The sequence below is a fragment of the Rissa tridactyla genome, chromosome 3 (genome assembly GCF_028500815.1).
Source record: "Rissa tridactyla isolate bRisTri1 chromosome 3, bRisTri1.patW.cur.20221130, whole genome shotgun sequence".
Classification (NCBI taxonomy): Eukaryota; Metazoa; Chordata; class Aves; order Charadriiformes; family Laridae; genus Rissa; species Rissa tridactyla.
This window is the reverse complement of record NC_071468.1, coordinates 20,268,967-20,284,706: the sequence shown is the minus strand read 5'-3', so window position 1 is coordinate 20,284,706 and position 15,740 is coordinate 20,268,967. Positions and strand designations below refer to the sequence as shown.

The window sequence follows — 15,740 nt, the reverse complement described above, 5'->3', positions numbered from 1 at the left end:
ACATCAAGAAGAGCTTTCTTATCATGGTCAGATTTCAAAGTGGTGCATTTCTAGTATATGAGAAGCTGGGATAGGAAGACTCAATTTGCTTCAAAAACTTCTACCTTCTTGGTGGGAATATCCATGTTTTTCTGCAGAACTGGATCCATCAGGAGCACCAGCTATATATATCCTGAGTTTTAGTATGCCCAAAACCAATGATATGCTGTTATCCAGAGTTTTTTGGCACATCAATTTGTAATTTCTTTCTACCTTGAACAGTCTCACACTACAAGCCAGACAATTAACAGCCTGCGACGAAACCTGAAGCACGGATGTGCACCATATGCTCTTGCACAGCATCTGCACTATCTTCCGCATCAGATTTCAGTCTAACAACGCAAATGTTTGGGATGGATGAGATGTCAGCAAATGCAGGGCTTGGACCTGACCTATTTGTTCCCAGAGCATTGCTAGCAATATTAATAGGAGTACTGCAGTGAAAAGAAAAACTGGTTGTATTCACTTTGCCATCTTTTGTCCAGCAGTATGGCATTATCTGTGGGAAGGATTTGCCTGCGTTTGGAAAATTATTCCATTTTTGATGCTGTGTCTCAGACAGCCAGAGAGTTAATATTACACGTAACCTGTTAGTATACCTGCCCGTCTTTCAGTGTTATCATCGAGGTGGGAAGGAGCTGCCACAAGCCTTCTTTGTTTCTGTTGGCTACATCAAAATGATTGACATTATTCCTCTCCTGTGTTAAAATTGCTCAGGCGCTGATTTATAAAAATACCTATGTTGCAACCCAACAGTGCCACAATTCCTCTCTCCCTAAGGACAGGCTGGCTGGCAAACATCACCTGTGGTTCTGGGCAGGAGCCGACTTCATACAAACTGCTGAGGACTCTGTTCGCGGTGCACTTGCTCTGCCTAACCTCTCTCTGAAAGCTGTTTGCAGGGAGAAGTCCTTCTCTTCTTGAGGGTAACAAACCTTTTCTTTTCCCCAGAGGTCAGGATTTCCACAGCTTGAACTGTTCCCCTTGTTCTCCTCATGATTCTCACTCTTTGGGCCATATTTTTTGGAAGCTCAACACCTAAATCCGGTCCAAAACTCCAGCGTGGACTTGGCTATGATTAGGCAAAACTGGTATGGTAGTCCAGGCTGCTTTTCTGTTTACACACCCTGGTATAGTATCTATCTGCCTTATTCATAGTGCAGGGCATTTGGCTCATGCTTCTGACTGCCCGTAACTTCCTGATCCTGCTCCTTGATCTACCGTTTCCCACCAGTATTAGGGCAGTTAACTACTCTTATCTAGATTAATTCTTTGCAGCCTCTGATGCCGAGACCTTCTCTCAGTTTTTCTGATGTTGCTATGATTTTCAACCCTGCATTTTTCCATGTTCCCAGACCTTCTCCTCCAGGTGGGGCCTAAAGATTTTCTCGGTTCCAACATTTGTGTCACTAATCAACCACTTACGGTCCTGGACCTACGGTAGGCCCCTGAGGAATCCAGTCATTCAGCTGGACAGTCGCTTTAGTAATGTCTAAAGAGGCGGGTTCAAACTCAGCCATGTTGCTTGAGCTTCTTTATAAAGTCATGAGAAAACTCATCAAAAGCCCACAAACTTTCCCTCACTCTTTTAGATCGTCATAGCTACTACTGCACTATTACTAAATATTTCCTAAAAAAGGTGGCTGCTGCTTTTTCTTCCTGATTTTGGGGAAGCAGCTGAAAATATGACTTAAGCACACCCAAGGCAACTGACACATGAAACACGTAAGGCAGGATTAACAGAGGAAAAACAAGAGTGACATCTATTTTAGTGACAACATTGAAGTGCAGGGCAATGAATCCCAGTGCTAGCAGCTGGGCAATTTCAGTTCTTTATCACTGGGTTGCTCAGCTGGACAGAGTGGCAGGATTTAGCCCAAGAAAAAGTCAAACAGAAATTGCACTTCTCATTTCTGGCCACACGATGTACCCATCACACCACAAACAGCCTGGCCGCACAAAGGCAGGTGTTTCAAGTTTCCGTATTCCCCCAAAACATCTCCCTACCTTTCTCCAGGCCCTCTAAAACACCCACACAGCGGTAGATTAGGGCTAGGTCCCGTGGTGCAGAAGGGGGTGAATGGTATGGAGTTGGCGTGGTCCAGACGCTTCCTCTTTCCTCTTGTTGGATGAAGGTGATACATTGCTGTGAAATAAAAATAGGAGCCGTCTGGTCAAGAGGCAATGAATAATTGGGATTAATATTACTTTTTAAATGTGAGATTTTACTGCTGCTTTCAGTGGGGAATGCAAGGGATTTCTTTTTCATTCTAATTGCTGGGTCGTCTTGAGCCTTTGTCATTTGTATGTTGTCCTGAGCAGAACTGAGAGGCTCTTCAAAACCAGAGTTGGGATCTGGAAGAACCAGTTGTCAGTGCAGGGATTTGCAAAAGAGATATTGGGACTGGTATGAATGAAAATCTGTTTATGTAAGCATCAGAAGAAATAGCAGAGCAGGGGAGGGTTAAGAATGGCTTCTATTTGTAACATGAGACACCATTCCCAGCCAAAAAAATGAGACTATGTTGTTTCTGTCAAGCCTGGAAGGTCTGCACACCAATAAGACCACGGCACACACAACTCATCCATGAAAGACCCTCTTCTCTGATAACAGGAGGATGGCGGCATATCACGTCTCCCATTCCTTCTCCTGGCAGCCCAGCAGGAAGAGAGACTGCAGCAAAGGACCATCATAAAAAAACCTATCAATTCTTAAAGATTATTAAAGAACTGTCTCAAAACTGGGAGGTTTAGTGAAGATTTGACAGCTGTCATCCCTTCTTGTGTATGTTGCATGCAAGTGATTGGGGCCAGACCACTTGAACAACCATGTCTTGCTGCTTGCGAGCATGAGTAAATGAAAACTGTAACAGAACAAGTGCGGGAGGGTAAAATCACCTTGTGTGGATTTAGCTTATGGAAATCAATAGAATCACAGAATGGTTTGGGTTGGAAGGGACCATAAAGGTCCAACCCCCCTGCCCTGGCCAGGGACACCTCCCACCAGACCAGGTTGCTCAAAGCCCCATCCAGCCTGGCCTTGAACACCTCCAGGGATGGGGCAGCCACAGCTGCTCTGGGCAACCTGGGCCAGTGTCTCACCACACTCATAGTAAACAATTTCTTCCTAATATCTCATCTAAATCTCCCCACTTTCACTATAAAACCATTACCCCTCGTCCTATTGCTCCACTCCCTGAACAAGAGTCCCTCCCCAGCTTTCCTGTAGCCCCTTTAGGGACTGGAAGGGGCTCTAAGGTCTCCCCGGAGCCTTCTCCAGGCTGAACAACCCCAACTCTCTCAGCCTGTCCTCACAGCAGAGGTGCTCCAGCCCTCTGAGCATCTTCATGGCCTCCTCTGGCCCCTCTCCAACAGCTCCATGTCCTTCTGATGTTGGTGGCCCCACAGCTGGGGGCAGCCCAGCAGGGGGGTCTCCCCAGAGTGGAGCAGAGGGGCAGAATCCCCTCCCTCGTCCTGCTGGCCATAGTCCCCTTCTTTATGATCTATACTGAGTTTGGCCTCATGAGTTTCCTACCTCAGCAAGAATGCTACTGCTATAACAACAGAGCCCGGTGCTTCAGGATGTTCAGTGAGTCAAATTACTCGAGCCGATTAATGATGCAGTACCAGGGAAGTTCAATCTTAATGATTTGCCAGCTGTTGGTTGGAACCTACTCAGTTTATGAGACTTGAGTTGCAAATGTTTGTAGGCCTCCCTCAAACTCTAGTAGCTGTAGGCATCGCCATCTAATTATACTCTAGCACACCATGATGAAGAGAATCCAGATCTGCCTGACTGTGTACATGTTTTGGTGACACAGTAATTACAGCAATTTACATCACATTGCTGATCACTATCCTGTGGAAAGGGTGAAGTCCTGTTACCCAAGCCTGTGGAGTGGCTTTGCGTTGCATCTCTGGTCCTAGGTTTCAGAGCCAGTTTGTAATTTGTCTGGTCCCTGGCATATATTTTGACAAACTCAACCCTTACGATCATAAGGATAACTTTCAAAATGTGGAAATAAATTCCAGCTGCTACCCTGCCTGCCCCGTTTAAATCCACGGGTATCTTCCGTAGCGTGATGGCTCAGCTCTGACATCCACGATGCAAGAATGTGAAAGAACAGCAAGTTAGGTGTAAGCTTGCCAAGCTGTTTTCATACATATCACAGCTCACGAAACTCCCAAGAGGTACAATGTGCTTGTACGTTTGCTTGAATGATCATAATGGGGAGATAGCAGAGATTTGATTTTTCAACCAGCTAACATCAGTCTACATATTTTAAAGATGACCTGCTAGCACAGCTGTACCACAAAACCTGTTTGACTCAAACCATTCATTTCACAGCAAAACAAAATGGTGGTGTCTTGCGTTTAACTAACTCACAAAGCACTTCTCTATAATTATATCCATCTTAATCAGACAAACTGGGGGAGAGGAGAGGAGAGGAGAGGAGAGGAGAGGAGAGGAGAGGGAGAGGGAGAGGGAGAGGGAGAGGGAGAGGGAGAGGGAGAGGGAGAGGGAGAGGGAGAGGGAGAGGGGAGGAGAAAGGACTAATCTGCTCCTTGGCCATAATTTGATTTCCTCTGTAAATATTAAGTTACAACAGTAGCTGCAGTTTTAGTTACGAACTTATTTTTAAATGCTTTTCTTCGTGTGAACTAGACAAATGCATGTCACCTGCCTAGAGCTTTTTAGAAGGAAGAAGTGGGGAGGATTTTCCCAAAAAACTCTCTTCCTCTTAAAAAAAGATGAAATTATTAAGAAATTGGAAAGCATGTGGCCAGATTGGGAGGTTGTGGTAGAAAAACAAAATAAAGTCATTAGACTTGAATTAGAACTTCTAACTTTTATCTCTTTGTTGAAATATCGTAGGAAACTTTATCTATTTACCTATAATAATGCCTAGCAAGCTGTAATAATGTCTGGCTTGAGTCAGCTCTCATTAAAGACAAGCAATCATTCCACATTTTTCCACGGGTCTCAAAGTTTCATGTGTTTCAAAATGTCAAGGCACTACAGCTCTGCCAACCACCACTTACCTCAGAAGTCTTCAGAAAACCTGCTTGTTTTAGGCAGCAGCCATCTCTGTATCCAAAGCTGACATTTGAATGGCTAGAGCCTAAGGTTCAAGAGGACATCTCTGCTAGCTCATTGGTCTAGCATTCCTCCAGGTATCTCCTTGGGGTTTCAGCTAGGAAGCAAGAAGACAAAGACACAACCATGGGGTCAGATAGGCTTTTTGGAAACCACCACATTGATGGTTTTGTAAAATTCACTTGCCAAGACACAATACCAGTCACAATTTGTAAATCATACATGGGCAAGTCTTTCAATTCTTGCAAATTTTGCACCCTTGTTTATTAGTTCTGGGACCAGAATTTAATGCTTGAAACTAACCAAACTACACTTAAGTAGTGGATTTTTTTCAAGATTTGTGGTATGGTGTTGCGCACCTCAGGATAAAATCTACCCGATGGAGACATATGAGCTTTTAATGGAAAAACTGTATCAAAACCACTTTGATAGCAAACCCAGGCCCTCAATTCTGGAACCAGCACACTGCTCAGACTGACTGTGCATGTCAAATGCAAAATTACCCTAAACTCACCAGCCCAGTTGCCCACTGCAAAGGATTTGCTGGATGATTTTTCTCACTCCTCAAATCCTCCTCCTGGGCACAAAGTCTGTTTGCTTGGCAGAATAGGCAGCAGGTTTGTCTGTCAGCCCTTGTACTCCACTATGGCACTCATTGATAAAAAATACCTACTGATCTGGGCTCTGCCAAAGCCCCTTTAGAGCCGAGTACCCGTGCAGAGGGCTTGGAAAAGTGCTATGCTGCATAGGCTTGCCCTGGGCTCCAGCGGTAGGAGTTATATGCAGCAGTATGTCAATAATCGGTGTCAATAAACCGGCATGATGGCAAAGGGCACAGTCTGGGAAAGTGGACCCGAATACTAAGTTACACAATTCTCATTTGGGGGCATTTCCAAAGGAGTCGCAGAGAGCTTGCCAGCTGCTTAGGCAAGGTTGATCCAGCTAAAAGGCTAGGTCTTCTCCAAACAAAGATGGAAACGTGAATTCTATTCGGGGTGATTTTTATTTCGGATTGAGAAGCTACACAAAGAGAAAACAAATATACATTGCCATGAGAGAAGGGAAAAACAGAGAGACAACATCCTATTGTATCACCTCCCTAATACAACAAACCATCTCAACCTGAGCCAACGGACTGTTTGCTCCCCAGGCAGGCAGGGAGAGTTTTTACACAGTAAACATCTGTAATATCTACCCCAGGGTCACACACCCCCAGACACAGCAATATGGTCTTTTTTTTGCAAATGTGCATGTACATCTGTTCTTGGTAGATAATAAAAAGGCTGATACAGAGTCACACGGATCAAACTCATAGCTTTAAAAGAGGAACAGCTACAGATGTTCACAAGGATCAACACACCCACATGGCACAAGTACTTACTCAATGGATGGTTACTCTGAGCACTAGTTTTATGTGAAGGCAGATATCTTTGTATCAATGATACTGGATTGTACTGGAGCAGATGGCAGTGAATTTCAGAGTTCATCTGTCTGTTGTTTTATTAAGGTAATTAATCAAATGGCTTAGCATATAAAAATACAAGAACCCTCCCTCCTAATTAGAGCAATTTGTGTTCATGTAGAAATAAAAGCACGCACACATACACACATCTGAGGCAGGATTGCTGACTGAGAGCTTACAGGATAAAGAAACTCACTTTCCCCATCCCACACTAGGACATCACGTTCTCCCTCACGATTCCAGGGATAACGGAGTCTCTCACCTTTGGTGCATAGTTATATTCGAAAGCCAAACAGCAACTTGGAAGTTGTCCTGAAAGGAACCAGGACAAGGCACCTTTAAGGATAATAAGGCAGATCGTGTACCTCTGCTGCAGAGACTCCTCGTGTCTCAGGGGTGGTCCTGCTGTCCCTGAATCTAGAGGGATTAATCAAAATCTAATCAAAATCTTCACCCTCACAAAGCGGTGAGTGAGTCAGTCTCAGTTTGCCATAAACAAGCAATTCAGAAAAAGAGGCTTATCTCCCATTAGTAGAGGTACACTCAGCCATTTGTAGTGCTATACATGGTCTCCATCCTGTACAGCACATGCTTTGAGGATGACCTTACCAAAGTGTAGCCAGGATAGTGACAGAGAAAAGTCTAAATAAGACTATATTCTTAAAAGATTGCATTATTCAGGGATGGCAAACACATTACCTCCACACTGGTCCTCAGGGAAGTAATGTCAACAGAGCATCTATTGTGGGGCAGAACAGGGAGGCGGTCAGGGCTGGGCTAGCTTGGTCACAATTATTTGACTTATTAAGTGTAAAATGTCATTAAGGTATTGCCTTAATGAAGTAGGGTTTTCTTCAGCCCAGCCCCTCCTCCCAAGTTGAAGCTACGTCTTTGTCCCCTCATACTGGGATGTGAGACAGTCTATGTCCTTGCATGGAACTAGAATACCGCTAAGTTTAATCTATGTACTATAGGAGCCTTGTCCTGCTGGAGTCTCAGCAGACTGTAAGGACCACAGCAGACTCTGCAAGAGAGATACAGAGAAGGAAAACCCATCAAAAAATGAGGAAGCTTTGCTTCTGCATCAACAATGACCATCTAGAAAACACATTTTTCTTGTGGGAGGCGCCATGTCATAAGAATAGTATAAGCACATAAAACGCCTCTACTTATAGCCAACGAGTTTTAAAAATGTTCCTTTACTGACCATGATCATCTTAAGAGGACCAGACCAAACCCCTGTGCTGCTATGGAGGTATCATCTCCATCAGAAGTCCATGGGTCACTGAAGGCTCAGGAAATTACTTTATTGCACACCAGTGAAGGCCCTGGCCCATCTACTTTGTGGCATTCCTTCTGGTTCTTACAAAAGCTACAATCCAAACCAGTTAATATTTGGAGTATTTTTTATGGTTAAGCACAATTCTTTCTGTGGGAACGTAATCCAGGGGGATTCAGGCATGTGTAAACAGTTTCCTTCAGAGAAGATTTCCCCTGGTAATTTCTTTCTGCCATGTGTTACTGCAAACCTCAGTTGCATTGACATGCCATATGCAGTTTAGTTTCAGTTACTAAATACATGCTTGCAAAAGAAGTGTATTACAGCACTGTTATCTGAAGGAGCAAGCGAAAGCTATCCTAAGGAACGTCTAATACCAAATTTCTTGGTCTCTGTGGCTTAAAACCACACTGTTAACTTTGCATTACAACAGGGTTGGCTCAAAATTCATTTCCTCGTTTTGGTTCCCATTGGTAGGCCTGCTTGCCTTGCAAACAGCATCTGTGGCCTTGGGAAAGACAAGTAGAAATGTTTCTTGTGCAGGAACTTCAAGTAAGAGCAGCTGGCCTGCTGAAACATCCACAAGTCCTCGCCTCCTGCTGGCACTGAGATCAGAGGTTAAATCCAAATGAGATTTCATAGCTGATGAGGAGGATGTATCTGCTGACACTGAGATAAAATTAGATAAGTAACCATACCATGAACTCCTCAATGAAAGAGATTTTCTTTTTCCTTTTCTATTAAAACATCCATCCCAGGGGGAAGATAACTCTCCTACTTCTACACTTCTCTTCTTCCATTCCTCCCAAAAGAGAAGTGATCATTCTGCAGTAACATGCTATTAATACTCCAGTATAAATACTCAAATAAATACATTTATAAATCCCTAGACGTTAATTTTTTTGGGTAGGTGACAGTTGTTAGCTAACAATGAACTTCAGGATTCGAGGTCTGCTCTGAGCCTGCTTGATGATTCTTCACGTGACTCGAGAAATGTGTTCTTTCACCTTTTTCTGCGTGCATTCACTTCTGCAGCTGTGAAATGGTGCCTGCTGGTCACAAATGTCTGTAAAGACCCCATGCAGAGAATGAATATCATGTTAACATTAACTTTCCAAGCCAGTGCTCAGATGTGAAGACAGACAGCTACGGGAGCCAAATAAGGCTCTTGATCACTTCTCGTCAGACTTAAAATACTCACTGGCAACTCTCTCAACGTGTTGCCCAATGTCTGGAAAAAGTTTCAGATCATTTGTCGTACCCTTTTCCCTCCTCCCTGAAACTGCAGCAGCAAGCGAACACGGCTTTCATCAATATGCTTGCACAGATAACAAGGTCGTCTTTGTCCTCGAAGAATAATGGCTACCATGCCATTTATCTGAGGAGCATTTGTCCCAGCTATCCTGCAAGGAGGAATGTGGGTCAATCCCTGATCCAGAACTGTACCGCTATTTCTCTGTGGTCATGGCTAGCAGCCAGGAGCAGCTTATCAGAGCTCCACGCTGACACGCTGCATTGTTGCCCAGTGACGGCGCGCTTCAGAAAACAGCACTCAGCGTCTGCCTCTCCCTGCAAATGCTGGCCAGGCAGCGGGCACGGATTTGCAACCTCTCTGCTACATGCTGGACAAATGCCTGTGGACTTTTTGATGCTATCTGTATCAAAACACAGGAAAAGATGCTTCTTTCAGTGTCTTAGGTTCTTTATCCACTTGCTTACTCTGTCCTCTGTGATGCTGCCGTGCAATCCTCCAGCTCTTCCTTCTTTTTCTCCACCTTTTTGCCCGTACTGCCAAGATAACTTGCTTTTTCAGTTGAAAAGCTCTTTCTTTCATTGAAACTAGACAAAAACAAAGCTGTCAAGACTTCTAATTTAGACATCAAATCCATGGTGAGGTCTGTTATTTTACCTGAACCTAAGTTTTCATGGGCGTCCCAGGTGGAGATGGAAGGAGGCAGATGTAAGAGGGCACTCTGCCCACCTTGAATAAATCACATCTGCATTTTGAAATGCAACTCCCACTGACAGTAGCTCCCCTGCTTCCCCAGAGTTAGCCCAGCGAACGCATACACTGGATCTCCTTTCTGTCACACAGTCATTCAGACTCTAGCACAGTGCAGCTCCTGACTTCATGATGCTTGCTTTAATTATTTGATTCCTTTCCGATTTTTGAAAAGTTCATTGTTATTTAAGATTTAGTGCTCTGTGTCTTAAGAGTGCTTTCCAAACACTACGACTCACTATCCTCCACACTGTTGCCTGTGAGAGACAGGTAAGTATCTGTAAACTTAATTTACAGCAAAGGAAGCACAGGCAGAGGATTTATGTGACCTGCCTAATTCCGTGCTGTTCATCAGTCACAGGATCAGTCATTACAGGCGGGTCTGCGAGTGATTATGAACTGCCATGGCCCAGTTAAGAATCAATGAAGACTTGACATTTTTCCTTTGGTGACAGTTTGCCTTTTTGTCTTCCTACCTGAGGCCCATTGCTCACTGCTTGTGAGAAGGTCAGGATTAAAAATGATGATTTCCAACAGGAGGATGCTTTCCAGTGGCTGCAGAAATGTGCTGTGCCACCAGAGGACCAGAGTGGAGATTCAGTCCGGATTGTTGCCCAACACTGCAAATATTTGCAGAAGGAGGTGTGGGTTTATACCTTTCATAAGCTCTGCAGGACATCATAACCTACAACACATGGCAGGGTGGTCACAGATTCCAGGGCCTTTGACTTGACTGAAAGAAGAACTGCCTAACACCTCAGTTTTCATTATTCCTGCTGGAAAATATGGAGGAACCACAGGAGAATGAGCCTAAGAATGGTGACACTGGGTCATGGCCATCTCTGTCACTGGCCACAGCAAGTGTCCAGGGAAGAGTATAGGAACAGAGCAAGCACATATGAAACCTTCCTGCCCCTCATACTGTCCCCCCAACCTCTCACCACCTCCAGCTCAGGACACTGCCTCTTCAGGCAGTAACAGGACTGCCCAGAAAAGACAAAGCAGAGGTTGTTTCATCAGCTGATTTGGTACTTTGGCTGGCTCCACTTTTCTGTTATGTCCGAAGGACACAGTCCTGTTTGTCACATCCCTGCAGGGGAAGCCCTGGGTTTGACCCTAGTCTGTTTTCAACACAAAAGCCATCCTGATTGCAAGAGCCATCCCCAGAAGGGTTTTAAGCCCTTTGCAATTACTGAATCTTGCAGTGCAATTACCAACACAACAGCTGAGACTCAGCTAAAGCTCAGTTCCTGGGAATAATGGTTTTTTACTGAAAATATCCTAATAGCAGCCAAGTGCTGGCTCACTACAGCTTCTAATGCATCCATAGCCACATCTCACAGCACAGAACAAGCACCTTTCGCAGGATGAGAGACAGATACTGCTCCGTACTCTCAGAGCAACTCTTTAAATTACCAAGTCTCACAAACCTCTGGTGAGTTAAGGACAGGAGCAAGGCAGAATTCAAACTACTTTCACAAGGACCACGTGGAGCCCTCAAAACTTTGTCCACTCTCCCATTTATACCTGAGCCACTGATACATCAAAACAGCATAGGGCATTCCAGGGAATGGGATAAGATCAGGCAGTGATGGATAAAGCATGGAGTGGGAAGCCAATCCTGGAGAAGAAGTAATAAAAGATAGTCCAAAACAGTCAAAGAAACTTCACTGAAAAGAGAAGTTAAAAGTGGAAGAATAAATGGCATCAGAGACAAAATGGGACTGCACGTGCCAAAGACTTGCAGACTCTTCTCTTCCATATTCCCCTACCTTTCTCCCCAAAGGCAGCCGCTGTACTAGAGGGTAGGACATGAGCTGCTTGTAGCCTGCTCTCCTAAGGAGAGAATTTGTACCTTCCAAAAAAAAAAAAAAAAAGACAAAAAGACTAAAGCCAAAAAGAAAAATAGTGTTTTCTAGATGGAATTTATTTCCTCTTGAAAGAAAAAGCAACTGACTAACGGTTTCCAATGTACAGTCATGTTGGAGAACATAAACATAAGTCTGGTCAAGAGACATTGGAGTTAAGTACCACACCAGCACCAGATTCGTGGAGTGCCCGGGTGAGAGCAGAGCAGCTACTACTGCCTGCACCTGTGCTGCCGCTGAGCACCTTCTCAGCTCAGAGCCTCTTGGAGTGAGGCTGCACAGGGACCCAAAATAGGAAACTCCCAGTGTAACACATTGCACTGCAGGTCAAGGACAGCATCTAAAATGCACATCCTTTAACAGCCCTTTCATTTTTCTCCCAGTGGCCTTACCTGAGGACCTTGACCACTTGAAGCAAATGGCAAGCCTTCTATCTCATCAGGCTTTTGATCACGATTCGTGTTGCTACAAGGACAGCTACTGGAACGTGCCAAATTTTTACAGTCCAAGAAGAGTGTAATATCGGATCTTTTACATTTGTAACTTGAGAAAAAAATCCGAAGCCAGGTGAAGAGCCCTAGAAGATGCGGCACAGCCATTGAGGAATGGGAACATCACAGAAAAACAAGAAATATAATTTCTGACACAGATGATACAGAAAAGACCAAGAAGATGTTCTGACAAGTAGTAGTTACCCAGCGTGCCTGCTTCCATGGAAAATGCTGGGATCTCTCTTGCTGTACACAAATAAAAAAAGAACTAGCACCTTTGTAAGTCAAAAGTAGGGCTTCTGTAAAATTACAGATTTCTGGCAGGTTAAGACCCGAATACTCATGCTTCATATAAACCCTATGGCACCTGCTTCCAGAAGGAGTGTTAGATTTCCTTGGTTAAATTCCTGCTACGAGAATGATTTGACCTTTTTAAATCTGACTGCTCTAATAAGCTTTACATGGGACTAGACATTCACATTGATGCAAAATGTGGCAATCCACTAGTGGGGACTGGGAGAGGCATTCTTCAGCAAAGACTCTGAGCTTCTGCATTGCTATTGGAAAATACTACAAAGACTCTGAGGTATTGACTTTAATTTACCATTTCCTGGGATCTGCTGTCAGAAAGAATGTGCCAAACGCCTATGGCACACTGCTACAAGGACAAGGCACAATCAAGCTGCAGCACCAAAGGGAAGAAAGATTGACACAGCAATGGCAAGGTGCTGCCTGCGAGGAAGCACAGCCTTTGGACTTGCCCAGGCGAGTACTTTTACCTGTAGGCAACGACAGCTTTGGGGTGGAAAAAAATAAAAATTGAGAAATGTTCTAGTCCAGAATGGTGCTGTGATGCTTCATAGCAACGTCATTTGAGTGCTGCATGCTCTCATGTCCTGATCCCAGCTGCATGTGCCATGGAGAGGACAGGGAACAGTCATGCATTTTCAGTGTCCTTAAGACATCCATATACTGCTTTAAAAATCAAAATATTTGGGGTTCTGGTGCATTCAGATTTTTCAAAGAAATACTTAGACTTGATTAAAAAAAAAAGAAAGACAAAAGGTTTTGTTGAGAACCATTTTTTCAAAACTCCATTTTTCAAAACACCTCATATTTGTTGACTTTCATTGTCAGCTACAAAGTGCGCTTTTGATTTCCTGAGTTGAAAGGAGTTGGGATGATTCTAATGGGAGGAAATGCAAAGTTTCAGTGGGTCTTGATCTGCTAAAAATGAAATAATAAATACTGGGCAAAGGATGTCCCTAGAGAATTGTTTGTCTCCTTCCATTTTGAAGATGAGCCAAGGAATGACCAAATTTCATGGACGTGGTTATAAACAAACAGGTTAAAAAGAAACTCCACCTGCAGTTTCTCAGTGAGCTGACTAATTCTTTCCTACCTCAATTGTTTGCATAGCCCTGCTGCACATGATTAAACAGCCAGGAGTGACGCACTCACTGTGTTTTCCCTCAGAGGTAGCCACATCTCATTCTGAGCGTCATTTTGGAAAATTCATTGTGTCCCTTTACCAGGAAGGATGCTTTGCAAATGAAGGCTGCTGCTGCTGCTGCTATGAAATTGGAGCTGCCTCTTCCTAGTGCCGTGAACATAAACATCAGCAACTGGTTATCTTTCCAAGATAGCTTCCTCTGAAGCAAGAGAGGAGAAAGAAAAAGGGAGACTTAGCATTATTTTATATCAAAGCTAAGTGTAAATATATATTGCTGAATTAACAGTGTGGAGTCTGACCATATGCAATTATCTTGCTGAAGTAGCCAAGGGAAAGCATCACAAGTCCAGGCAAATCTTGGCATATCCACAGCCGTTATTTTGTAACTATTTGCTGTCCAAAAAGCCAAGAAAAGTCAACAGGATCTTCACAATGAGTTTGCCAGACTTTGTTTGGGTTTGGGGTGCAAATTCAGGAAGTATGTTGTAAAGGAAAAAAGGTGGAGTCAGAATCCAGATGCATTTGGCTCAGCCTCAAGCAAAGATTTCCATCTGCCACGAAGTATTACCCTGGCCCAGCACCACCCAGAATTACGAAACGTAAGCTGCTGGCAGAAGGACATTTATAGCAGGACCAAACTACTAGCAGGCACAGGTATGCAGCTACCCCAACACACAGAGATCACTGAACTACACGGGGTTATAAACTCACCTCTTCTCCTCCCCTTTCAAGCCAACACCGAGACTTGCCTGTCATCAGTTCCCAAATGATGTGTGTTCAGATTTTTTCCCCCCCTGTTCAATTTTGCTGGAAGAGGGATATGACTTAACTTGTTTGGACTGACCCATTAAATAGACATGAGCAGGATGTGGTGTGCTAGCAAGGGAGCATGCGTGTTTTCATGAAGGGAACTGACTTCTTGATCTCTTGATGTTGTCACAGGCAAGCCTCTTCCAGACAAATTTATGCTGGAACAGACTCAACATTTTTTTCATCCGCCGAGGGATTACACTAACAAAATTTGTGTTTCCTCTGGATTTTTTCTTTAACAGCTTGGTTAGAGGAAATGCGTCCTTGATCTGCATGATCTCCTATGTTTGGTCCCAAAATCTGGGAGTTACTCACCAAAAGGCAGGAAAGCTGCTGTGAGCTGCAATGCAGTGGGGCAATGGAACAAGGTTTGGACCCCTGTAAACTATTAATTCAGATATGAAACAAAAATTTTTTTAAAAAAGAAAATGCTAGTTTTCAGGATATATGTGACGTTTTTAAGGGATCGAAGAACAGGAGAGGAAGGGGAGTGGGAGAAAAATGTTGCTTCATGTAACGTCAGTAATGGTCTGTAAGTGTTTCCAGGCCAGAAACTAAATTTAAGCAACATTTTCATCCACTCTGGAGTTTCTAGACTGCATCTCCATTTGAACAGCAGCACAGTAAGCTTACTAATTTTTCCCTACAATAAGCACATACTGGGTTTGTCTCCAACCCATGAGCCTTTACTAACAGAAGTCTTGTTAAACCAGAAGCCTCAATGACATTGTTTTCACATACATGTACATGTGTGCATGTGCAACACATATACATGTATACATAGGAATTATCAAAATACTATTATAAAGCGAGTGTTCTTTCTCAACACCCCTTCTCTGCCCACCCCACCTCCCTCCCCTTCCCCAGGCCAGCATATTTCAAAAAAGATTGTAACTGAAAACTTCCAAGAGCCACCCAGCCCTTGTTAGCACTGCAAATGTCTAGGTGCTTTAACAAGTCCCTGGTCCACCTCTAGGACGCGTGTTGACGAATGGCCTCTAGTTCACAATACTGATTCCTTGGATTCAGGGTCTGCTGTACTGGTTGTGTTGGAGACTTGGTCTTTGTGGGTTACCAAAGGTGATGTTTCCTCTTCAGACTTGCTGTTAGCGACTGCTTCTACGTTGACTTCCTTTAGCTCCTGCTCTTTTTCTTTCTTTTCTTTTTCATTCAGGTAATTAAGGATGCCTGCTCCTAGGGCATCCCCTTCCACATTCACAACTGTGGTGGTTCGATCC

The 15,740-nt window shown here is 43.9% G+C and overlaps 2 protein-coding genes across 4 annotated transcripts in view; both read right to left on the bottom strand.

Annotated features, from left to right (window-relative positions):
• Positions 1 to 13,791, bottom strand: part of CEP68 (centrosomal protein 68) — a 26,711-nt gene extending 12,920 nt beyond the window's left edge. Inside the window, exons 1-3 of one of the 3 annotated variants that reach the window (XM_054197224.1) lie at positions 13,701 to 13,791; positions 5,083 to 5,234; positions 2,047 to 2,185 (exon numbers count right to left, since the gene is read on the bottom strand). The gene's annotated coding sequence lies outside the window, so the exon portion shown is untranslated. Of the gene's footprint in view, positions 1 to 2,046; positions 2,186 to 5,082; positions 5,235 to 5,651; positions 5,967 to 12,140; positions 12,214 to 13,700 lie in introns of those variants that run through there. The other 2 variants (XM_054197222.1, XM_054197221.1) reach the window with 2 other exon arrangements.
• SLC1A4 (solute carrier family 1 member 4) overlaps positions 6,122 to 15,740 on the bottom strand; it is a 36,554-nt gene continuing 26,935 nt past the window's right edge. The window contains exon 8 of the mRNA XM_054197230.1: positions 6,122 to 15,740. Coding sequence (XP_054053205.1) covers positions 15,506 to 15,740 — 235 coding nt within the window. The 3' untranslated portion in view covers positions 6,122 to 15,505.